This window comes from Hylaeus volcanicus, chromosome 6 (assembly GCF_026283585.1).
Source record: "Hylaeus volcanicus isolate JK05 chromosome 6, UHH_iyHylVolc1.0_haploid, whole genome shotgun sequence".
In the NCBI taxonomy this organism is placed as follows: domain Eukaryota; kingdom Metazoa; phylum Arthropoda; class Insecta; order Hymenoptera; family Colletidae; genus Hylaeus; species Hylaeus volcanicus.
In genome coordinates, this window is record NC_071981.1 from 13,495,552 (window position 1) to 13,520,213 (window position 24,662).

At 37.0% G+C, this 24,662-nt stretch overlaps 4 protein-coding genes across 14 annotated transcripts in view; 2 read left to right on the top strand and 2 right to left on the bottom strand.

Moving 5' to 3' along the window:
- Positions 1-24,662, top strand: part of LOC128878298 (FERM, ARHGEF and pleckstrin domain-containing protein 2) — a 96,186-nt gene that overhangs the window by 16,396 nt on the left and 55,128 nt on the right. The window contains exons 1-11 of one of the 5 annotated variants that reach the window (XM_054126394.1): positions 14,795-15,200; positions 15,319-15,464; positions 15,872-16,147; positions 17,357-17,461; positions 17,539-17,761; positions 17,877-18,000; positions 18,090-18,177; positions 18,250-18,405; positions 18,490-18,650; positions 18,970-19,044; positions 24,397-24,539. In XM_054126394.1, coding sequence (XP_053982369.1) covers positions 15,962-16,147; positions 17,357-17,461; positions 17,539-17,761; positions 17,877-18,000; positions 18,090-18,177; positions 18,250-18,405; positions 18,490-18,650; positions 18,970-19,044; positions 24,397-24,539 — 1,261 coding nt within the window. In that variant the 5' untranslated portion in view covers positions 14,795-15,200; positions 15,319-15,464; positions 15,872-15,961. Of the gene's footprint in view, positions 1-13,784; positions 14,246-14,794; positions 15,465-15,871; positions 16,148-17,356; positions 17,462-17,538; positions 17,762-17,876; positions 18,001-18,089; positions 18,178-18,249; positions 18,406-18,489; positions 18,651-18,969; positions 19,045-24,396; positions 24,540-24,662 lie in introns of those variants that run through there. The other 4 variants (XM_054126392.1, XM_054126393.1, XM_054126396.1 and 1 more) reach the window with 4 other exon arrangements.
- LOC128878296 (uncharacterized) lies at positions 351-7,900 on the top strand. Of its 5 annotated transcripts, none has more exons than XM_054126389.1 (6): positions 352-1,553; positions 2,035-2,198; positions 2,518-2,701; positions 2,781-2,974; positions 5,056-5,265; positions 5,356-7,900. In XM_054126389.1, the coding sequence occupies exons 3-6, from the start codon at positions 2,532-2,534 to the stop codon at positions 7,884-7,886; spliced, it is 3,105 nt and encodes a 1,034-aa protein (XP_053982364.1). In that variant the 5' UTR covers positions 352-1,553; positions 2,035-2,198; positions 2,518-2,531; the 3' UTR covers positions 7,887-7,900. The 5 variants fall into 5 exon arrangements, with proteins under 5 accessions (XP_053982361.1, XP_053982364.1, XP_053982365.1 ...); XM_054126390.1 differs by having other exon boundaries at positions 2,035-2,192; XM_054126386.1 differs by lacking the exon at positions 2,035-2,198 and having other exon boundaries at positions 351-1,553.
- On the bottom strand, positions 2,981-5,042 carry LOC128878303 (carbohydrate sulfotransferase 9-like). The gene is made up of 4 exons (XM_054126408.1): positions 4,445-5,042; positions 4,057-4,376; positions 3,799-3,985; positions 2,981-3,634 (listed from the first exon to the last, which is right to left on the bottom strand). The coding sequence occupies exons 1-4, from the start codon at positions 4,547-4,549 to the stop codon at positions 3,122-3,124; spliced, it is 1,125 nt and encodes a 374-aa protein (XP_053982383.1). The 5' UTR covers positions 4,550-5,042; the 3' UTR covers positions 2,981-3,121.
- LOC128878302 (solute carrier family 2, facilitated glucose transporter member 10-like) lies at positions 8,200-12,479 on the bottom strand. 3 transcript variants are annotated; one of them, XM_054126406.1, is made up of 7 exons: positions 12,367-12,479; positions 11,407-11,811; positions 10,770-11,321; positions 9,992-10,338; positions 9,599-9,827; positions 9,170-9,387; positions 8,200-8,300 (listed from the first exon to the last, which is right to left on the bottom strand). In XM_054126406.1, exons 2-7 carry the CDS (start codon positions 11,750-11,752, stop codon positions 8,283-8,285), a joined length of 1,710 nt encoding a protein of 569 aa, XP_053982381.1. In that variant the 5' UTR covers positions 11,753-11,811; positions 12,367-12,479; the 3' UTR covers positions 8,200-8,282. The 3 variants fall into 3 exon arrangements, with proteins under 3 accessions (XP_053982381.1, XP_053982379.1, XP_053982380.1); XM_054126404.1 differs by lacking the exon at positions 8,200-8,300 and having other exon boundaries at positions 9,140-9,387; XM_054126405.1 differs by lacking the exons at positions 8,200-8,300; positions 12,367-12,479 and adding an exon at positions 12,168-12,355 and having other exon boundaries at positions 9,140-9,387.

Genomic DNA, 24,662 nt, shown 5'->3' on the forward strand with positions numbered 1-24,662 from the left:
CAAGTGAAAGTATACAACGCAAAGGACCTACTTTAAACAAATTCTCTTGCCTAAAAATAACATAGTCATTTGTAAATGGTATAAACTAAAATTGTGTGCCGATTGTTCATCGACAGAGTAACGCACGTGTTGGTCACTACGATTCGCGCCACCGGGTAGTTGACGAGAGAACAGTTTTTTATGCGCATCTCTCCTCACGCATCGCGTAAGATTAGGAGGGGCTACCTGGTTGCTAGTATACAGTTGCTAATTGTGTATCTGTAGTAGTGCAGACAGGTTTTTCAGTTGAGCACCAGTGAGCGTATGCTTGCGATATACGCTTGCGTGATAAGTATGCGTAGATGTCCATGCTCACGTGAATACAGGGTGTCCCAAAAATGTTGTAACACCTTGAAAGGGGTGGTTCCGGAGGTGATTTGAAACAACTTTTTCCTTAGCGAAAATGTTGTCGGAGGCTTCGTTGAGGAGATATTAACGGAAAACACTGACCAATCAGAGCGCGAGGATGCCGTTGATGCGGTCGCGGTAGCGAAGGCTATGTGCTAAGCGGCCGCGCTTGTACGCGAACAAGCGACTCGACGTGCATCGAAGGACATTGACGCTGCCGCCTATAGCGCGTAGCCTTCGCTATCACGGTCGCTCCAACGGTCTACGCGCACTCTGATTGGTCGACGTATTCCGTTAATATCTCCTTAACGAAGCCTCGGACAACATTTTCGCTAAGGAAAAAGTTGTTTTAAATCACCTCCCGAACCACCCATTTCAAGGTGTTACAACATTTTTGGGACACCCTGTATAGATAATTTTTTTTTTGTTTTTAGGGATTAATAACGTACATCTGCATCAATATCAAGCTAATCAAAATACGGTTTTTGTTACAATGTTTCTTTAATTAATTTGTATATCAATTTTGCATACGAATAGGTAGCAATCTCCAGATATTTGCAAATAGAGCTTTGATCAGTTTTGCTTAGAAACGTGCACAATTGGTCTCATAACAAAAAAGTAAAGAAAAATGGGAAACATTCAGTTAATATTTTACACAACACGATGAATTAAATTAATCGAACGTTTTTGATTGGGACGTATCTCGTTCGAAAATGAAGATTCCGATACGGGATTGGCTGTAATTGATGTTCGTGTCGGTGATGTAATTCTGGTGGTTTATTTTTTTTTTTTCGCAAATCTGTTCGCTGATCTAGTTTTCGAAAGAAACGGATCGTCGTGTTTCGTTTGAACGTGTCGTGTCGAGGGGCGAATTCGATGTATCGAGTTGTACGTTCGGAAGGCGTTGCAAATAAAAGAAATATGGAAAGTCCGCGGGTGATTTTGGAACGCGTTCTTTCGTCTATTGTGTGAAATTAAATCGAGAATGGCCGGGAAGATGGCGGCGGCAGAGTTAAAACATGATAATGTTTCGTGCTACGAAACTGTGAAAGGAAATGTATCGACAGTAGTATCGCACAGAGAAATCGAATGCTACCGGTTCAGATTGTTAGACTTAATCTACTACTTGACTTGTGTCATTTTTTTTTTCATCGATATAGCAACAGGTGAACAAGGATTAAAAGTGTATTGTATAGTTTTCGTATTTTGTTCAGAAATGCTTTATCTTATTAATATAAAATAATACAAAAATGGTCGACAAATTTATATACTTTTAGCGTATCCAACGTGGAAAGTGAAACATAGACCTCTTTACGATTTATTTACGATTTATACATTATTTACAGTTGTGCACGTTTATTGTAATATAATAAACAATGCAGTACATACAACTTAAAATTTCATGATTCTTGCAACCTTTATAGTAGTGTGAATAAATATAGACTTCGATTAAATGGTATGTCTTAAAATGAGATAATTCAATTAATACCTTTTAATTTTGGTGCAAGTTATACATGTAAATGTTAGGTTTGACATTTAATCTCGAGAACATTTTTTGTTTGTTTAGTATTGTGTATGATTTTAAAAGCCTTTCTTTTCTCTATTAGATGCTTTTACAGATTTGATGTAATAGTGCAAGTGTTTTAGGTTGAGGTTATGGAGTGTCAAAAATCAACAGTCAAAACATCTATTGGTTTTCGTGTTCAATCAAGGCTTAAGTGATTCCTAAACCACTCTAAACATTTGCATCATCTATGAAGACTGTATCAAGGATTCAGTGGTCCAGAAATTGTTTATAATTTTTAGTAAGGGTAATTGTGAGCCTGTTGGCACTGTATGTCTTATACTTGTCTCATACTGTCACTTTTACCAACAACATAGCCTTAATTGAACACAAAGAAAGAACACTTTATCTTGAACCTAAAGAACTCATATCATTAAATCAATAAGAAAATATTTTTTAATAGAAGAAACATTTTTGTTGAAACGGAGTTTTGGTTGAATGAAACTTGTTTCAACTCGATAGCAAGATCTGTTCATTTTTATGTTTTTTAAATCTATGAAAACACTGCATTTAATAGGTGTATTCATGGAATACATGGAATTTATTATAGAATATGTTTTTTGTAGATAGTATTGTATTTATGGAATACTTTTTACAAGGCCAATTTATTTGGGGATGCTTTGCTTTGAGTTTCACAATTCTACCCGCTGGTGTTATCCAAATGTTTAGTTTAAGATGGTATCACAGCGATGGTTCTATTAAAGCTATACATTGGTTGTTACACTTTTTGTTCTTAGGAATATTACACAGGTATTATTTAAAAAGATTTTTCTAAAAGTTTACAATTAGTTCCTTTGTTACTTTTGAGGGACAATAATTTTATTTCTAGGTATTTAATATTACTGTATGCTACAATATATTCCTTAAGAAGCAAACGATTTGCGAAGGATAAAAATTGGGTATATAGACAGGAAAGTGATATATGCATGTTGCATTTGTTTGAGTCGTTCATGGGAGCTGCTCCACAATTAATATTGCAGCTATATGTCATGGCAGTATTACGTCGCACACCATTGTGGACAAGTAAGAACAATCAAAATAATTATTTCAGTTAAGGAATACAGAAGTTACTAACTTCATAGTAGAGATCATTATTGCAGAAGTTCTGGATTAAATGCAACTATTTATCACATTTATAGTTTGAATGCTAACGTAAAATACCCTAAAATATTACACAGGTAAATAAGAAAACAATTTAAAATCAGTTTCATAAACCTTATTAATTTCGTCGAGCAACGATCTAGGAACATTTTGCATATACTCTTTAACCACAGCGGTAGTTGTGACTCCGCGCGGATTTATATTTCTTAAATCACTTTTTTCATATAGATATTCTCTTAAACCTAATTCTTGTATTAGGAACTGTTGATCTCGATCGAACGTATCAAATTTCAAAATGTAATTATACTTAATTAAGCAAGGTTCGCATGTGTCGACAAATGGTGCCCAATGTTCGTCGAAGTATTTTTCTTCTACTATGAAACGGAGAAATTCTGTAAACGTTGGTTCTAATTGAGTTTCGTTGGGTTGTCTGTATCGGTGGTATTTATGCGTAATGTGCCGTCCAAATCTTTTATAGTAATAATCTCTTCCTTCTATGTGTTCCAATTTATCTCTGTATGCGGATACAAGACGTTCAAATGGATGACGAACGATCAGGAATTTCTTCGTTGTGTTCAGCTTCTGTAACAACAAATTTCTTGTCTTATGTTATCTTTTTGATCTTCTGAAAATAAGTAATAATTGTGATTTCTTTAAACCACAGTTTAATCTATAATTTTATTTATATATTTATTCATCTTTGAAGAAGATGTACTAATTTTTATATAATAAAAAGAATTTTATACTTGGTAGGCTTTCTTAATGTCACGATCGCGTGGAAATGCTTTTCTCACAATAGTATTGATTTGTAAAATATCTCTATGAATCAACTCCATAGCTGTCTCTGTTAATACTCCTCCAAGGGTTGCAAAATGCTTCATCCAAGTCGAACTTGCTGCCTTGTATATCGGACACCATGATATTCCATGTGTTCTGTACAGTATAAATGTCAATTAATTTGTATTTCAAAAAGCAATTGTGAAAAGAAATTATTTTATACTTACGTATCGATAACCATGTTTGCCAGTACATTGTCTAAATTTGAATCCTTTTTGCCCATGGTTTCACAATACCGTTCTAACTCGGTTTTCCTGATGTTTAATTGAATCCTTACATTTTTCATTTCTTCTACTGACAAATTAATGAAAGTAGATTTATTGCTAATTGCATTGCTATGTTTGTAATTTCCATTATGGATATAGTTTGCAGTCTTTAAATGTTTGCTTATGTGTGAACATGAATTATATATTAAATTCAATAAGAATATAAGCGTCATAAATACTATAACTATTACGGTAATTAATTTTACTAATGTAAGTTGCCTCTATAAAAGAAATAATGTTATTAGCGTAAATGTAGTTTACCCTATGGATTAAATGTGAAGGTACTTACATGTAACCCTGAGAACATGCTATGAAGAAGATGTAAACACTTCACTTTTAACAAGTATGAACGTATTATCGTTTGACTTTCAAGTTCTGTTACTTTTATCGACATTTTTTATATTATCTTTTTTATGTACGAGATCTCCTACAATAATGATACTTTTCCCACAAAGGGAATCTTGTATGTAGAATTTGAGAGAAAACTGGAGTTAAGAGACTGCATATTTTTACTTCCTTTGACCCGCCCCCATAGATAACAGAGGCAGGAACAAAGATATCATGGACAGTATTCTATCCTCTTGCAGAAAGCACTGCTATTTAAGTTTAGGAGTCAAATGCATGGATATTGGTTAGATATTCTATTGGGAAAGCTCACTACACCGTAACTTTAAAAATAATGTTCTCTGAGTAGGGTGGGTGTTTTAAAGTGCTAAAAATAAAATGACTCCCAACTGCCACTCTCTCTCTCTCTCTCTCTCTATTTCCGACCAAAAAATGTCTAGAACTATAGATGTCTAATTTCTGTATATCTCAGAGAAGTACATGCGAGAAATTGAATATTTGCCACATTGAATAATGAATTGTATTTAATTTATACTTAAATGGACAATCGAACAGGTTTATCTGCCATAGTGTCCTTTTGTTCGTTGAGCTGGGCTATAGGTACATATACAAAAGCGATGCACAAAATAAATCCTGGCCATAACGAGACAACATGGGTAGTGTTGACTCTTCAGGGTGTTTGGCGAGCAGGAATGTTAATATCCAGAATAGCAGTATTGGTTTTGACGGCAATCTGTTTACGGGAATGGTTTTTATTGTTTCTTGGTAAGTGTACCAGACAACATACCATAGAGATTTCCTTAAAATAGATTTACATCTTTTACAAGGTTGCCCATTCCTCTCTAAATGTTACAGGACTCCATTGGCTATTTATGACTGTTTGGGTAATTCTACAAAACACAGACTTCTGTCCCACAGTGTGGGAGGAGCGTATTTACAATTGCATCATAGGATTAATTTATTGCTTCGACTTTTTTAACTTGCGCGTCGGCAAGTCTCGGTACAGAGTACTTATCTTTTACACTATCATCGTGACAGAGAACATCGTGTTTTTAGTTATTTACGTATCGTGTTTTAAAGATGCAATTAAGACTGAAGAGATAGCCATAGTAACGAGCTTAATAGCCGGAGGGATGTTGATCGGTATTTCGAGTATGTTGTTTTATTACGGAAAGTTTCATCCGTCGAAGGGTATTTCTAAAGACACTGATAACAATAAGTCTGAGATGGTCACTGATGTAGCCGTCACTCCCAGATCCTTCAAACAGTATTATCCTAATGCTTTGTGTTCCGTCAACCATTCTCAAGGCACTGCCTCCGAGGAGATCACCACGGACAAGCAGTCCTTGTTGACGAACATCGTGCAGAGTTCCGAGTGCGCGGAGAACGGTATTATCAATCAGAGTTGTAAGATCGAGAACGAATCGAAGACTGCCGTATGCGTGATGTCGGAATGCGAGTCGGCGCACAAGAATTTCTCGCAACACGAGGAATTCGAAATACAAAACGACTGTAACGATGCAACCGAGAAAGCCATCCACCGTCAGAAACGCAGGGGCATTTGTCTGCCGACTACGCAGGCGCTAGACATAGATAAGGATGTCACAGCGAAGGATCCGTCGCAGAAGAGGCGCGGAATTTGCTTCTCGACGCGACTGATCCTCGAGATGGAAAACGAGACGGACGAGACGGTCGCTGCCGACCAAAAATCGATGCCAGACGCGGCTGCGAAACTCGACGAATTAGAGGTGGCGTGCGACGATCTGAACGGTATCACTATATTGAGGGACAGGCTGGAGACCCCTACGAGCTTCAACGATGAGAAAATTTCCGAAACGGAAAAACTGACAAAGGAATTGCAGCAAAGGGACGAAACGATGAGTTGCGTCACCTCGATACACGACTACGAAAACGTCTGTCCCCTTGGGGTTGCTAGACCGCCCTGGTGCATCCGTAGTTGGAAAGGTTACACGGATATAGAGACTTATATCCACGATGACAGCGTTGTCAGAGATAGACGACGAGATACGTTGACAAGCACCACCACTGGGACAACTTACAGCTCGGAGTTCTCGGACACGACGTGCGCTAGTTCAGTATTGAGAGGAATTCTGAAGCAAGAGGATTATCTCGACACGCTAGCGTATGATCTGATTGATCCTCGCGAGTTGAGAGCTCTGTATAGCGAGGATCCTTCCCTGGCTACGAAAAGGACTTCTTCCGACGTGGACGAGCAGAACGCCACGCTTTACATTGCCAAGCCGGTAGTGATCGATGATAAAGGTGGAATGTTCGCGCTGGATACCATTGTGGAGGAACACGACGAATTGGACGAGAAATTTGAGTACGCTCGACCTGGCTGTGATTCGGTCAGCACTCTGGTGAGCACGATCGATCAGATCAGAAAGTACACGGCTGATAATTCCCCGAGGCACGTGTTTCACACGACAGGAACACAGTGCGAGGATTTCGATCCGAAAGATCTGATAAGGAGAGCACAGCTCACCAGAGCGTTGTTCAAGAACGATCTTAAAGATCCTGCCACCGTTAACAGGAATTACATCAATCGATTGGACGATCCAGAGGCGATCGTTCGGGGGAAACGCGAGATTGACGCTATTCGAGACTTTGTCAAATATTGCGCGATAGAATCGATCAAGAAAACGCCTCTGATAGACGCGATACTCTCCGATTCGCCGATTCTGGGTAGCAAACCGAAGGTACAGAAGCAGGTAAAAGACGATCCGAAGGAGAATGATCTGTACGTCGAGATGAGTCCTCTAGTACCTGTTGAAAACATTGAGATTGTACATAATAATTTATCCGAGACCAGCGTGTCCGAATCCAATGATCGAAGCCACGAAAACGTGACGATGAATGTTTCAGCTAACTCTGGTGATACGGAGAAGATTGACCCGCCACCTTGCGACAAACGTAGAAAAGCCATCAACTATCCGAGACGAAAATTTTCTCTGCTGAAGGAAAAGTTTGAATCGAAATCACAGCTCGTGTACGTTGTCACGCCACACAATGCCATTAAAATAGGACAGTCGACCGTTTCTTCCGAATCTGATCCATCGAGGAAGAACGTTTCGGTTATATTAAAGAAGACGGACGTTTCGACGAAACACGATAAAGAGAATTTAGCTCCTGCCATGTTGAACGTTAGTCACGTTAGTCAAACGAAACATACTCCAAACGATAGATCTCAGGCGAACAGGGAAAAAGCTGACTCCATTTACGAGAACGATAAATCTTCGTGCAATACCGATTTGAATTTGAAAGAGAGAAGACATATATTCTTAGAGCAAGTTTTATCGCCCCCGAAACGGTTGACCTGGAACAAAAGAAAGTCTTTCGGCGGGACTACCGTGAAAAAGTCTTAGAGAACGTGGTAATCGGATTAAAAACGTGCCACCTCTGTTCCCAATTAAGATCTCGAAGCAATCAAAAGAGATTACGATAGATTACAATTAATTCCTTAGGCTAGAGCTTTTTACGAAAGTGATATTTAGTTTTAGGTTTTAGTTTATCGAAATTAATGTCTTCCTGCGATCGTATCGATTATCCTTCGCCGATCGATGAGAAAGTAGGGAAAGTAAGATAAATGTGTATTTATTTTCGAAACAGATACCAACAAGATCATTCTTATTAAGTTATAAACGATAAGCAATCACGAGGAGCATTATTTTCATGCGTAAAAAGAAACAAAAAACGTATTATGTACGGTATCCATTTTATTAAGTATGTAAATCAATTACATCGTTGCCAACGATATTACGTTATACAATATTATAGATCTGTAATAATTATACATATGAAAATTATTTTTATATACAACAATGTTATGTATAATAAAAGACTTTTTTTACATAATAATATATATTTGAAATGGCACCGGAAAACATTGCATGTCGTTATAATACATAGAGAAACTACGTATATTCAAACGGATACGGTAAACATTTATATCCGAAAAGTACCCTAGAAATAGCGCAATTATAATAATTAAAAATAGTTCTATTATCATTACGATGGGACATATAACATATACATGTATTCACCTAAATGTCTAATGTATGCATTTGTTGATGTAATCCGTATCAGTGCATTTTCAACTATACTATAAAACGGTATAGTTCATTATCGTTTACTTAAAACTTACGTTTCATTCCGAATCACGCGTTTTTAATTACATTTTTCCTGGGAATGATTGCATCGTGCATTGTGACGGTCAGAAAAATAAATTGCAATTAAATAATTGACAGTCCGTCGAACTGTGTATAAGTTAACACGAGAAGGGCAGAGAATGCCGAGAAAGAACTAAATTAAGAAACTAGTCAGTCTTTTATATTAAAATGAAATTGCATATTCGACATTTTTTGTTACGTCCGTGTGATATGTAATAGAATAAACGGCAGTCAGAGAAGCTTTGTCTGAATATGCACGCGTTAAATGGCGTGCAATGGCTTTTGAGCAGAGTATTACACAAATAAGTTATGAACCTTGTAAGTTTTTCACTAAAATTAATAGTTAATCACTTAGATATAGAAAACCTGAAAAATCGGTAGCATTTGAAATGCTTTCGCAGACGCATTGTGATTGTATGTCATTATTCTGGCACGAAATGTCTCACTCTTTAAATTAATGTACTTTGTCCGTTACTTACATTCTCGTCGTATTTTTTTATCCATTTGATGTGACAAATGAGCGGCAAGCTGCGCAAATTGTTGCATATCCGTGTTACGAGAGAGATTTTCCGTAACTCTTGAGCTACTTGATGCAGAGATTTTCCTTTTGTTTCGGGAATAAATAGGAAAACGTACAATATGGTGATTAGGCACATGAAGCTGTAGAATAGATACGATCCAGCTAACGTTAACGATTCTGAAACAGAGTAATTGTATACGTTTTAAAAGGAATAAGGCGTCAGGAATGACTTCAATATATGTGAATATTTTTTTGATTATTGTTTTTATATTACCATAGAAATATTCGCAATCTAAAAGATAATAAGGTATTTATTTTAACCCATAGAGCCTAAACTATAAACCTGAGGCTGAATGGGTTAACACTTCCAAAAGAAAAAGAAACTTACTGGCCATAGCGCTGACCGATTCTGTAGCAATTATGTGGGTCACCCATATCACGATGGTAATAAAACTGATGCATTTTCCTCGTATCGCTGCAGGAAAAACTTCCGTAAGATTTAACAACGGGACTGGACCGAGTCCTAAAGCGTACGCTGCTTCGTATACAAGCAATGTTACTACCGCTAAAATACGTAAACCACCGGTGAGACCTTCGGAAACAATAATGTTCTGCATCTGAAACGAGATTAAATAACATCGTTGAAATGGGTTACATCGAATCAGGGAGCAGTCTGAACATTTCAGATATAAACAAAAATTTATGATAAACTGCATTTTTTAGATCAATATACCAGACTATTCCCTTAAAGTTCAAGAGTATAAGAGAGAAGAATGTATACTTCGCAAGACGCCTTGATTTGAGTCCATGTTTCAGGGCTGGGAGCAGCTATAGCTAGCGGAGTCGGTAGCAGTGGAAACGGCGGCGGAGAGCCAGCGGGCATAGCGTTTTGAATTTTCACATCCTCGTTGTGATGATTCTTACAATGTGTATTTACGATATCCAAGTTGTCGTCGCCTCTATCTATAGTAGCTAATAACGACAGCAATGATATGGTTGTCATACAAATAGTTGCCGATGTGATTAACGCTGTTCGACGTCCGCATCTTTCTACTATGATCAGAGACAGCATGGTGCTGAAAACTTTCACGACGCCGAGAGATATTAAAGCTGTGATTTCAGCAACGTCTGTGAAATAGAGTGAGTGAAATTAAAATTAATACTTGCCAATTGGAAGACCAAATTAAGTACGGAAATAGTCGATACAAACGTATTATTATTTATAATACATGTATTGACCTTGAGTTTAAGTATTCTTCGATGTAAATGATTATTTAAAGTAGGACGATAACCTCAATCGCCTTAACACTTTAACTGGCGTGTGTGTTTTGGTGATACGAATTTCACACAGCAGTTTCAGTGTTAGTTATCTGTGTTATTTTAAGATATATGAAAAAAAATTATACATCATCGAGGTGAGAAGCTTTCGGAGACTTTAAGGTCACTTCCATTTGTCTAAATGGCATACTCTACTTCCTTATGTTGTGTTGACTATTTGCGTATTTAAAATAGAGTGAGAATACTTTCATAAGCAAGAGAAACGCGATTTTATCACTTACTCGAACAAATGCCCAACAATGCGAACAGTCTCGGTGCATAATACAGGACTTGTCGTTTACCGGTGCACTGTTGCAATATCAATAGAAAAATCATGATTGTTAGAGTCTCGAAGACCGTGTACCAAGCACTCTTCGTTGGAGTCTTCGAGACGTTAGCCATTCTTTTGTAAAGCAGAAACGGCGGGGATCGTTGAAGAAATATAATAGTAATAATACAAGCGGCCAAAGCAGGAACAGCCGTTATGCCAATAGAGAATCGCCATTGGTAGTCGATATTTTTCACAGCAGCAGCTATTACGGATACTAAAAATCCAGTAGCTGTGCCCAATTGGTACAGCATTATATTATATCCGCGTTTATTTGAATCGGATACTTCCGCCATATACACGCAGTGTGCCACAGCAGAAATTGTCCCCGAATAACCGCAAATTACTCGTGCGACGAGTAATAAAATATAATGATTCGCCAACGCTGATAATGTGGCCCCAAAAGTCAGGAAGACCAGAGTTAATATCATCGTCCAGCGCCGACCAAACGAGTCAATTAGGAAACCTGTAATGCATTGTTAGTAGTATTTATTCCTGATTTATTTTTCTATTAATAAATAGTACTCTTCTAAAAATTTGTTTAAACTTACCACCGGTTAAACCACCAAGGAGTGCTCCAATGAACCAAATGCTAATAACAAAATCTCTTTCAAAACAATTTAAATTGAATTCATGTTTGATTAAAGGAGCTATAGGTTTTGCCACTCCCATGTCACATCCAAAAGCAATACCTGCCAAAATTGCAACCATGGAAACAAAAACAGTTTGATTGCCTGATGTCAATGGTGTCAAATTATCATTTTGCTTTGGAATTGGTTTCCTCAGATTCTTTGGAGGTAAACATTGGTAATCTTCGTTTGGAACTTTGTTTATAGATGTCTCAATAGTTCTATTGGCACTATTTAATAATATTGCCGTGTCCTCTTCATCAGACATTTTGGTTTGATATATTGACACTTATAAAGGATTCACATCAAAGCAACTATTCTATAGATCTGAAAATAATAACAATGTAATAATGTGTCTTTATTAAGTACTATAGTATACATTAAGAAATCCAATATTGAATGAAAAACATAGAAAATTAATGTAAAAAAGTAAAAATACAAATCATCAATGGAAAATGTAACAATACAAAAAACAAGTTTTAGAAAAATGTAAAAAAACAATTGCATCAGTTCTAAAATCAATCAATTATAATCCACATTTTGTAGAAAACTTTGATAGTATAATTTCTCTGTTAATATTTTTAGAATAAACATTGAGTTTATAACTTTGGTATGGATGTAAAGAGATACTGCCATTTTTAGCGTGATGTATAGATCTTTGCTCCAATTTACATTCTACTTACTAGTGTGTTGTTGTTATTGCTAAAACAATTGTTGCTTTGTAAATAATACGTTTTATTTGCCGTATAATCGGCTCCACGAACTTTGCGGGAGCTAACGAGATTATTGACAAAGAGATTGTTTTGTATTTTCAGATCTATTCTTGTACACTAACGCTATTCACTCGTAGTACGCGAAAATGAGTTTGATCACGATACTCACCGTTCACGCGAACAGAATTATAATAATTACGTTCACGGTTACTTTTGTTCATTTGACATTTTGTGGCACACAGACGCACGAATTGACAGTTCTCGTGAGCATTTAAGTCTGTAGCGCCATCTTGCGAATCTTTAGAAATAAAAGTTCAGGTATGCGCAAATGCGAGGCACAGCCTTTACTTTCCCTTTCAAACTTCTAAAATTTATACATTACATCTACGAATGAAAGAGAAAAGCATACACAATTAGAGCACACCAGGCCAGATTTATTTTCCATCATTTTTGTTACAAAGTATCGAAGGGGAAAACTGAAGAAACATAAAAATTAAAGCTGGCAGGAATTCGGATATTTTATGGGAGCATACCTAACCCTCAACTTGGAGGATACTTCTTTTAGACCGATTTCAAAATAGTGATAAATATTCAGTAGTAGGATAGTAGTAGGATACCCTCCGGAGCTGTAGGGTATATTTTATTGTACCTACAAGTACGGATCTAGACATCCCGAGGTACCTGAGCTACAGAGGGGGACCAGTGGGCCTCAAACCCCATGGGAACCCTAACCAGACTATCCCTATTAGAGATGGCAGAGAATTATGAAGAGAAATACTTAAGCAAATGCAAACTAATGTAAAGCAAGAATTAAATGAATGTAGAGAACGAATAAATATAAGACTGGTCCATTAGGTGCTATAGTCTTCTCCTCTGGGTCTGTAGCGGTGTTTGTAGCTACAGTACAGGCTCAGCAACCCCAAGGTACCCGAGCTAGAGGGGGACTAGCGGGCCCCAATAGATGAAAAGTAAGAGATACTGCAAATGGTATTAAAACAATGCAGGAGTCATGCAAGATGATGCTAAGAAACATGGAAATAAGCTAGTAATAAGTAAGCAGTAGTACAATAACTTTGTATAATAAGTTACGCACTTTAAATAAATGAATGAATGAATAGTGCTACAGTCAAGTTCTATAGAGGGACTAGTTGGGACTAGTGGGCCCTACCAGGGGCCCTACTAGGAGCTCTACCCTATTATGGATACCAGAAAATCATGATAAGAGATATCTAAACAAATGCAATGTAAAGCAAAGCAAGAACTACGCGAATCTGGAGATCGTATAAATGTAAGACAGGTACATTAGATGTTAGTCAAGTTTGTACGAAAACGTTCTGGAGGGTACAGGGCAAAGCGAGTGATGGGCAAAACCCTAGGCTTCAAATAAATCTGAAGTTTGCTGATATGTTTGTCTCGTTTCCTCTTTTGAATATTTTCCAAAGAAGAAAAATGTTTTTACTTTGCCGCAAAGCCGGGTAAAGTTACCTCATAGCCATTTAAGTTTCTCTGGTGTCTCGTAGATGTCGTTGGTTGTGTCTTTCGCATGGCTCCGCCCTTGGAGTGCGTCGCCGCGCTGTAAGACCAATACTACTAAATAGCGTTAGTCGGCTATCGGACTCGAGTCGGTCGAGGTGGCCATCGAAAAGTCGAAGCTGTCCTTTTCGTGGTAACGGGTTGTCGCTCTCGGGCCGTTGCCTGTACGCGGTGGTTCATCAATGAATAATTGGACCGTTTGTCGCATGCTGAGAACCACTGACGATTTCGTATAATTCATGCCAAGGCGGAGACGAGCGCTCCGTAGGTGTGTGATGTGGTTCAATTTGGAGACTTCCTCGATCGTTGCTCGGGGATATCCAGAGATCGTACGCGAAATCTATGTCGTGTGCAATAGTGGTAGCGTAAACGACTTATTAATATCACGAGTATCGCGAACGCGATCGTAACAACGGGAGTGCCGGTGAACGAGTAGTGTTGTTTGGTGATCAATGAACTCTGCGTTGCTGTATGTTTGGGGCGTGCTGCCACTGGTACCTATTAAGCCGGCAAACGTAAGTCGGCTGAATACATATATATATATATATACGCGTATCAATCTGTACATATATGTATTATTTTTTTTTTTTACCGTTTCGTAATACGGTTTAGCCGATTCTTTCCCTTCAAAGGCACGATTATAGCCCCGCCTTCTTTCACTCGATCCCATTTATTCGTTCGTCGTACTCGGAATGCTCCCAAGAACGTCTCAAATTTCTATTATTCTATTGAAACAATCGTTCGGTTCTCTCATTTTCTCGCTCCTATCAAAAATTCCATCGATTCGCGGACGGAGATGGGTAACATTTTTCACTGCATACATAATTTCGAATAATTAATGAAAAAGAAAGACAAAAAATAGTTTCCTTTACTACGAATCCTGAATATACCTCGTCCAATTTATCTGGACTTGATCAGACTTTTTAGAGCGTGAATGAACATCGTTTCATCCGTTATTCGTTCCACAAAAGATGTAATCCAAATAATATACGATCTGAATTAGTTTCACGTTGAACAAATAACTTTTTCTACAGAACGAATCGTGATACAGAGTCTCGTCGTTCAAATATTCGAATAAAATTGTGCCCATCTCCGATAGCAGGGCTAACGAGGTGAACGCTTAACGGTACCACCGTGCACTCGAGATTTCAGGATCGTTCATTGATTGACAAATCGACACTTTCAACCCTTTCGACCGCAGCCAATCTCTTGACATATTCCATTAGCACTGTTCGATCGGTAGCATAATCGGTATAATCATAGCCTTGACGTAACCGCTGGTGTCGAGTCGCCTCTAAAGATACGCCAAGAGTGGACCGTACGAATGATAAAAGTAACGCTTTTGCATGTAATATCATTACGAATGACGTAAACAATAGTGAACGATAATGTTTTTTTTTTCTTTTTTCTTTTATTCCATATACATCTCGATAAACACTCGACTACCTGTCCACTTTCCATGTTTAACGAGTACGTCTTATACGTGTTAATAATTTTGTAAAATTCTCACGAATTGTCGAGAATTTTGTGCAACGAGATGGGCAGCAATTTGTGAGACATATCGTGATATTACCTATACGTTTTATAGTTTTAGATCGTAAAGATGAAAGCGCTTTGCACGTTTTACGAACGAGAATATACCCATCGTTTAACCTTCTCTTACTGTGTCAACAGAGTCGTGAGATTTATGTAGAAAATATGAAATCTAGCAAAGCGATATTTCTGATTTGAAAGGTCAATAAAGAAAATCATCGTAATTACTACTCAAAATTTTATTTTATAATCTTGACAAGCAATGTTTACTGTTTTAGTAAACTTTCTTGCTTCGGAAGCTTGTTTTCATTTCTCAAGCTATGTCGAAGCTCCATAAATCAATCTGTTTTCAGTCAATGTTAGCATGCCATAGCAAATTTAGAAGATTTTACTCTTTCACATGCTAAGTTACAGTGAATCCTTCTAAGTATGTAACAAGAGAGAGTATATCAATAAAGTTGACTAGAATTTACACGATATACTTTTTAAAACAGATTGAATGAAAGAGATTATAAAATAAATGTTTGAACATTACCTATGAAGTCCTTCTTGTAGAAAATACAGAGAGTATTATTATGAATACGGACATGCTTAATACTCTGTTACAGATGACTACGTAATAGAGAATTATAAATAAAATTTTTAATAAGAAAATAAAAATAAGCAGCCATTCTACGGCCCAACGTAGATGACTGAAGATGAATGATATAGAAAGTATAAGCATGAAAGGCAGCGGGGGATCTAAAATGCCTCACAGTCATTCAACTCCGGCAGGCGTGGATGGAGGTAGTAGAACTCCACCCACGACACCTAGGAAAGCTGGAAAAATGCTTGCCGTTCGTGTGCAAATGTTGGATGACACAATTACAATGTTTCAAGTTCAGGTAATGTCTATGAGCAATACTTTTAAGCGAATACTAAACCTATATGTGTTTGGATTCCCTGAGTTTACATAGATATAAACATTAAATGATTAATGTCTATGAATATGGCATTTGATGTTATAGTGTTATAAATTTACTAAGTTTCGACACAAAGTTGCAAACTTAAGTTATAAATTATCTGATTTTAGAAGAGATCAAATGCTATTTCAAAGCTAAGTACAGTTTCTCTGATACCTTTGTAATAGTTAATGCAAAATGACCTTAAGCATCTGTAAATGTTAGATAAGTACCCCAACGTGTCTGCTTAATTCTATAATGGGAAGTAATTGACTGTACTTCTACAGTACCATATATAACAAGGATAGATGAACATGACAAACAGAAACTGAATTGATATAAACCTATTTGATATAAATGTAGGTTTGCAAAATGTTCAAAAACCATATGGATTTAAAAACATTTCTATAACTATTTTTATGAACAAAACATAGTGTTTGTTTGACTACAGTACATTTTACAATTGTTGTACAATTTAGTTTGATTTTTAATTGTAAGAAAAATTTATTGTGATAAAGTCGTACAAGATATATGTTGTACAGAGGAACATATAGTAGGCTTTTTCTTCGTGTCATGGTTTAAAACAGCATATTCTGGTCGTTTGGTACATAGAGGTCAAAAGTTATTGACTGTAGAACCTCTTAAATATTTTTTCTAGTGTCATTTTCATGAAAGCTTGATTTGATACAAATAGGAAGATCTTATTAAAATTAATTTGAGTTTAAAGAAAATAAACATGATTTGTTAAAATAATCTAAAGAAACCTTAAGGTACCCTACAGTTAGTTAATAACTATAAAAAGTGTATTTAATTACACACATTGTTTAAATTGTTACTGTACAAAGCATTTAATATGCACGGTAAACTTATCTAATGTATAATGGACACGCATATGACACTTTCAAATGAACTATTGGAGCATATAATTGGTTATAGTATACTGCACGAAGTACATGTATTGATGTATTGATTATTCATAAAACCTTTCTTGGAGCATATAAAACATATTTTCATTTACCTTACAAAAGTATTTTAATACATAATGAATGTGCATAGGTATAACTGAAAGTAACTTGTTACTTTTTGCATAGAAATAATAAGACATTACCATAGGATCATTGGAATTATTATTCTTACATATTTGAATTTTAGGCAAAAGCATTAGGCAGGGTGTTATTTGATCAAGTATGCAAACAGCTGCACCTTTTGGAAGCTGATTATTTTGGTCTCGAATACCAGGAACCTAATGGAACGAAAGTAAGGCATAGAAACTAATTTAAATCTACAAGAATTTTACTTAATCCTTAATACTAACCAACGGTTTTTAATTGCAGTATTGGTTAGATTTAGAGAAACCTGTTTGTAGACAAGTTGGATTATCATTAATCGATCCTCTTTTGAGATTCTGTGTTAAATTTTATACACCCGATCCAGCACAACTGGAAGAGGAGTTTACTAGATATTTATTTTGTCTTCAAATCAAACGAGATTTAGCTCAAGGTTTATTGCAATGCAATGATAATACAGCAGCTCTGATGGCCAGCTATATTGTCCAGGGTAAGATATTGTAGGTTTGCATGCGATGCTGATAATTTATTTTCACAGAAAATTACTTTAAATAGTTAAGTACCAAAGAGGGGAAGTTGAGCGATTTTAACATTGACTCTTTCAGCTGAGTGCGGGGATTACGCAACAGAGGATTATCCAGATCACACTTATCTTTCAACATATAAATTTGTGCCTCATCAAGATCAAGAATTAGAACGTCACATTATGGAAAAATATAAAAAACACACGTAAGATAGTTTCCGAATTAATTTGGCCAGAAATTGCTTTATTTGAATAACGTCCAACTTTGATTAAAAATGGTGTATTTTTTAAACAGAGGCCAATCACCTGCAGAGGCGGACCTTAATCTTCTAGAAACAGCACGTCGTTGCGAGTTGTATGGAATGAAAATGCATCCAGCAAAAGTGAGTAGCGAAAAATAAAAATTGTCCTAGTTTTACTCGCAACGACCCGATAACATCGATTGTTCATTTAAGGATCACGAGGGTATACCCCTGAATTTGGCAGTGGCACACATGGGGATCGTAGTTTATCAAAATTTTACCAAAATAAACACATTCAGTTGGGCAAAAATTCGGAAGATCAGTTTTAAAAGAAAGCGATTCTTGATCAAACTTCATCCAGAGGGTTACGTGAGTATATAGATCCTCCAAATAAATGTTAAAACATTCGAATAATCGAGTCCAACGACTGATCGTTTCAAATTAACGTTTCAGGGTTACTACAAGGATACCGTTGAATTCTTCTTCGAAGGTCGCAACGAGTGCAAAAATTTCTGGAAGAAATGCGTCGAGAATCACGGTTTCTTCCGTTGTTCGGTAGTGAAACGAGTGGTGCGACAGAAAACACGGGTCCTCAGCCGCGGTTCATCTTTCAGGTATGTTGATTTACTGTACAACCCTTCCGCCGCGACGGATACAACATATGTGTGCGGTTATTATACGTTACCTAACAGAGAGAGGCCTACTTTTACAAGAGTTTACTAAAATAGCATATAAAATAACATATAAATTAAATTTGAACGTATATATACGTCATTAACCAGTCAGATGAGGCGTCTTCTTGTTAGAGCAACGCATTATGTGTGTCGCAAGAATCAAGCGACGACAGGTACAGTCGTCAAACACAGCCGACTGGTTAACGATTAGTCGGCGTATTATGTTAATAAAATTAATTTGTTGGTGTGATGTTAACAGGTATAGCGGGAAAACGCAAAAGCAAATCGTCGAGTACGTGCGGGACAACTACGTGAAGAGGCAGACGTTTCAAAGGTAAGCTGAATCAGCGATGTTGAGATGTCGTGTTTGACAATTGAACGAACTCTTGGATATACCAGTAATGTGTAGATAGTGCATGCGTACCGTTATGTACTGTCCCCCTTTAATGCTGGTTTTATACCATTGAGATATATTTTAATTAACGAGCGCACTGATCTTGCGTGGGTAAGACGGGAGGTGGCACGGTCTTGCTTTTGCCGGGACATTAATTGGTATTTATCGTCGTTGCTCCAATTTACGTAGAACGAAGTGTTTCTCACTCTCTGTACGTTTTGTACTTCCGTTTGTCAGTGTTGCCTGCTCGGACAGGGGTGGCGGGGAGTCAGGCTCACCATCAGGCACGATAACCCGAATGATCGATGTACCCTCTATTTGATAGCGTGATCACTAATTCTCGCCATTGTAACACCTCTAACGAATTACACTGCAAAGTACCATACTTCACTGTCCTGACAGTTTGTTTGCTAACGAGTTACACGTACAGGGTGTTCACCTACCTAGTGGTCAATGTTTCTGGAGGCGATTCTACAGGCTGAAACAAGATGAAACTCGAGAATGATGAAAAAAGACAATTTAAGACTTTTTGATTGTGTTTGCACTATTGAGAAAGAAAAATTCGTTAGTGTAGTATGTTCGTAAATTTAGCCACTGTTTTTTTTTTTAAATTGCGAACAGGAGGGACACTTTATCTAATTATATTTTGGGTAAAGTCGATTCATAGTTGATGATAGCTTTTGTGGCACAAATTCATCACTTCTGACTTTCATCTTATTTTGGCCCGTAGAATCACTCCTTAGAATGTTCATCGGCAATGGGTAAACACTCTGTGTACATACAATCTTGTCCAATAGCGGTAGCCTGCTCTACGATAGAAAATAGATTACTTTACCTTACGATAATTTCATCCTCTGTACATAACAGTTGACAGATTCACACGATTGTTTACTACATGCAATATCGGTGTTCGGTTGAATAAAGTTACCAATAATGTGTTAGTAGAACAGAAAGCATCGTGATTCACCGATAGATCCGTCGAACACATACACAGACATACATGTACACAGCCCAATTGGATATCGCCGTGTGCGTGCGTGTGAAATTAGCATGCGCAGATAACCAATTACTCTTGCATCAATTGTTCACGCGCAGTCTACTATTAATTTAGGACGGAACCTTGTAAAGTATAGATTTTTTTATTCATAACGGAAAGTATCGTCAAATAAAATCGATAAATTGTTAAGGTGATATTCGTTGGTCTTTAGGAGAAAGGAAGCGTCAGTTTTGTATAATAAAGTATCGTTAAAGTTTTGGTCACCAAATGGGTCCGTTCAGGAATAATAATAGGGTACTTCTGTAAACAATATAAATGTAATAATTTATTTATTTTAATTCTTTTTTGTATCACCTTTGAAGATTGTCTTAAAGACTAGTAATATTAAATTGACGATTTACACTACGCGAAGTAACCAAAGAACAGAATAACATAAAATTTCAATTAAGTAATTAGAATCGGGATAAATCTAAGGAATAGTGGAGAGGATCGTTAATGATTAATACGGTGCCTTTTGTATGAAAGATAGTTTTCTTACCGTTGTTTACCGGTATTTTATTTATTTACACTCGTATCTTTTACAATCAACGTACACTCTGTAACACGAATTCGTTCCATCGTGGGGCCAAGTAGAGATGTGAAAAACTCCGATCTAGATAAAATGTCGCATAGCGAGTAAAAAATAATTTCCATACGTTGCTCGCCCCATGGTGTTTCACCTGCACAGAATCGTTACGCCATTGTTCTCTGAGCGGAACAATTTTATAACATTCCAAAACATTAATTCGAGCGAGACGAGTCTTACGAATCAACAGGAAATGACAAAATGCTCTGTCAATATAGAAACAAAGTTGCCAAACGGTATAAATATTAATAAAGTATCATCATATTTGCGATATGTCCAATTTAAAGGCCTTTAATTCAAGGATTAAAACAGCAATTTCAAAACTTTTCGAAAGTTGCTCATTTAAAACAATGCAAAATTTCTGCGTCCAAGATTATTCGATAGAAATAATATATATTTATTTATTTAAATCATTTTATCTTTATTCTTTTTAAATCTATCATATTGATGTATAAAGCCCATATTTTACATACTTTGTTTAAACGATGTGTACGAATATGTTACACATATTTAGTGCATTGGAATATGCAAACATAGAATACGAGAAATTCTGCAGACACTGGATATTCTACACATTTCTATGTACACGTTATACTTCAGTTTGCATGTTTCAATGTGTTCTACATATTTCGATGTATTCTGTTTATTATGAATATAAAATGACGATACATGAAGATACTAATCGGAATATACATTTCCGTGTATTAGACAAATTTCTTTTTTGTTCACTCTACAGCATTTTCCGTATTACGGTAAATATTAAATATGTGTAATATATTCGCGTATATATTATTAAAAACTATTTTTGTATCTCAATAAAAATTAACTCGATTAAATCTGGTTGGAATAACTCCGCGAATTTATTCGTGAATTTCGAGTCATTTCTCCTCGTACAAAATCAATTTTGTTTAAACGATCGGTTCGAAATCGAATGTACCCAACTTTTATTATAAAAATTATGCTACCGACAGAGCATTGTCGTTTCATAACGATTCGTCCGACTTGGCGCACGAAGGTCAGATATTTTGGATTTGCGCAATTGGTAAGCCTTGGCGCGCAAAACCGTGAAGCGTACCGCGCAAAAGAGGAAGGGGTTTCGCGAACCGAGCCACAGGCCCACACAAGTAGAGAAGGGATCAAGTTCAACACGCACTGACGAATACGAGTCAATTGCAATATTTACACATCGAGGATAGTGTTCTACTCGCAAAAGCATAGCCATTTTACATCTATACTATTCTTTACACCTACGAGGTATCTTTGCACCAAAACTTTATCAAGATTAGCCTTCAGGGGCTGTAGCTACGTTTGTACTACGAGCTATAAGGGGGGGGGGGGGCAGTGGGTCCAAATTGACCACTGACACTCCTAATGAAAGAACGACGACTAGAAGTATTTAAGCAAATGTAAATGCAACGTAATTTAAAGTAAAAATGAAATGAATGTAAAGAAGCAAGAATTGTAAGACTGGTACATTAGGTGTTATTAAACTGCGGATGTTTATTCATTTATGGGAAATGGAGTCATGGAGAAATCTATAAAAATGTGGATAAATGCAAAACTATATAAAATATTGAAAGTAATATAATATACATGGTATATCGTTTAAAGGAAGTGGCATACATTCATTTAATTTCCAGTTCCTTCTCTGTATCTGTGAAAAAATGAATGCGCATAAGCATCTCTGTCAGTGTTATAGTCAAATTTTACGACTTCGTATTGTTATAAATAAAACTCGCTCACCCATTCATCAAGATTAATTGGCGGTTATCTCCATTATTTACAGTCCTATAACAAAATCTTACCAAGGTAAAGTTGCACTGTTTCGAGGGATACGTGTGTAATAATTTTTTCCACGGTCATCTTATGAGATTTCAAGGTCGTCAATGTTAAATAGAACGCTACATTTTTAAAAATCTGTATGTGAGTACAGTCTTCAATGAGTACATATAACCTTGCATGGTACCATTTTGAAACATTAAAAAATGTACCCTTACGTTAATAATAAAAAGACATTGAAGTCTTGTAAGAAAGTGACCCTGAAAGAAATAATATTCTATCCTTACAAGTGCTCCTCAAATCAGTGCAACCTTGTTCCGACAAATTCTTTTATAGGACTGTAAATAACGAAGATATTTAAAGTAGACAAAGTTTTTTTTTTTTTAATTATTTATTTATTTATTGAAAGCTCTTAAGACCCTATAGGATCCATTTCGCTTTACAATTTCGACGATACAGTGTTGATACAAATAACGTACAATTAACACGTTGACTGGCAAACGAATATTCTTGAAAATTTCTGCTAAGATTAAATATTATTTAGACTATCGGAGCCTAGGTAATGAAACATTTATCGTGGTATTTAATTTTGTAATTACATCAAAATTCAAGAACTTCATTTAGATTCATCTCCTGTGACGTCTAACTTTCAGAATGAATCTTTTTAGTTCTTGAGTGAAAAACACTGTCACCCATATATGGGTGACATGGCGATCGACGTGTTAAGAGATTATATTTTTAAATGGATAGAACACAGTCGTTTAGAAAGGAAAAGATTCGCAGACAAGCTTCGATGTTCGACAGAGAAAATTACATGTTTCCTATGTAAAGGAGAAGGTCGTTCAGCCAAATTTTGTAAGAATCCAGCTCAGACTCTGAATTCTCTGGATACCATAGAGCCAGACAACAATATATTCAACCCTTTGCGCTCGAGTGGCGCCTCTAGGGCGTCATATGTCATTTAAAAGTGATTTTTTTGAACGTAATATTTCAATTTTACTTATATCAGAATACAGTTAATTATTATTTGAAATAATAATACATTGAGTCGTGAATGTTCGTAGACGTTTCTTTTCGAAGTAGAGTTTTTGGTTTTACAGAGATTTGTTATAAAAATGGACCGGATTTGATTTTATAGAAAAATGCCTCGAGCGCAAAGGGTTAATAATGGAAAAGTTACAGTATCTAATTCACAGGGGTGATGTAGACAAAGTCATTGCTCCGCTCGTATAGAAAAAATAAATAGGTGGAAAGATCTCCATGTTTCCATTCATAAAAGAGCGAGGTGTGAATCCGCAACCGCTCCACATCAGGGTTGATGCGAAGATACCCCCTACAGGTGTAAAGTAAACCCATTTCGTAAGGATTTTAATCTAGTTTGACGACGTTCGATCCCATCGCTGCCTACGTCGCAGCGAATCCGTGTTACCGAGTGTACGATGTATTCGTTATCGTTTCGCGGGCACGATTGATTACCCAGCGCGATCGTTTCGTTTGCAAATTGAATACCAACCGCGTGGCCGTCGACGGATCCGTCGTGGGTCGTTACTTAATCGCGTTCGTCGTTGGAATGGCCGAGCGATGGGCCGCGCGCGCGGCACTCGTTTCAAGCAACCCGAACGAGACAACGATGGTTCGCGTCGGTAAAGATCGAATTGAAAGGCGACAAACGGGGTCGATCGAGCGAGCGCAGTAACGAGAGCTTACCGTCTAACGAGAGACGATGGTAGATTAGGAAGGGAAGACGATGAGAACAAAGAAAAAAGAGAAAAAAAAGAAAGAAAGAAAAAACAACAACAACAACAACAACAACGTATAAGTTAGTTCTGATACAGGCTTGGTATTTGGTAGCCTAAGTCTGATGCTGAACTTGACTCTCTCTTGCTCGCAGGTCCAATTCGTTCCGGCAGACTAGCGGTGGTAGGGCATTGCAGGGCTTGGAGGGGGGAGGCTATCGTGGGGCCACTCCAAGCAGCTCCCTTATGGGCAGCTCCAGCATCTCTGCCCACCCCCTCCTGCCCCTCGGCGATCCTGGTATGTACACCATGACCGACACCAACCTCCACGAGAAAAAACGCTTTCTTTTTCGTACCCTCGCGCTCTCTCTATTTCTCTCTCTCTCTCTCTCTCTCTCTCTCTCTCTCTCTCTCTCTCTCT

Bases quoted from the DNA above. Each gene is read 5' to 3' on its own strand.
- LOC128878303 (XM_054126408.1), bottom strand. From the start codon at position 4,549: ATGTCGATAAAAGTAACAGAACTTGAAAGTCAAACGATAATACGTTCA. The intron at 4,377-4,444 runs GTAAGTACCTTC...TTTCTTTTATAG, and splicing joins GCATGTTCTCAGGGTTACAT to AGGCAACTTACATTAGTAAA. The intron at 3,635-3,798 runs GTATAAAATTCT...TTGTTGTTACAG, and splicing joins ACATTAAGAAAGCCTACCAA to AAGCTGAACACAACGAAGAA.
- LOC128878296 (XM_054126386.1), top strand. From the start codon at position 1,373: ATGGCCGGGAAGATGGCGGCGGCAGAGTTAAAACATGATAATGTTTCG. The intron at 1,554-2,517 runs GTGAACAAGGAT...TGTTTTTTGTAG, and splicing joins TTTCATCGATATAGCAACAG to ATAGTATTGTATTTATGGAA. The intron at 2,702-2,780 runs GTATTATTTAAA...TTTTATTTCTAG, and splicing joins TTCTTAGGAATATTACACAG to GTATTTAATATTACTGTATG.
- LOC128878302 (XM_054126404.1), bottom strand. From the start codon at position 11,752: ATGTCTGATGAAGAGGACACGGCAATATTATTAAATAGTGCCAATAGA. The intron at 9,828-9,991 runs GTATACATTCTT...ATCTCGTTTCAG, and splicing joins AAATCAAGGCGTCTTGCGAA to ATGCAGAACATTATTGTTTC. The intron at 9,388-9,598 runs GTAAGTTTCTTT...ACTCTGTTTCAG, and splicing joins ATCGGTCAGCGCTATGGCCA to AATCGTTAACGTTAGCTGGA.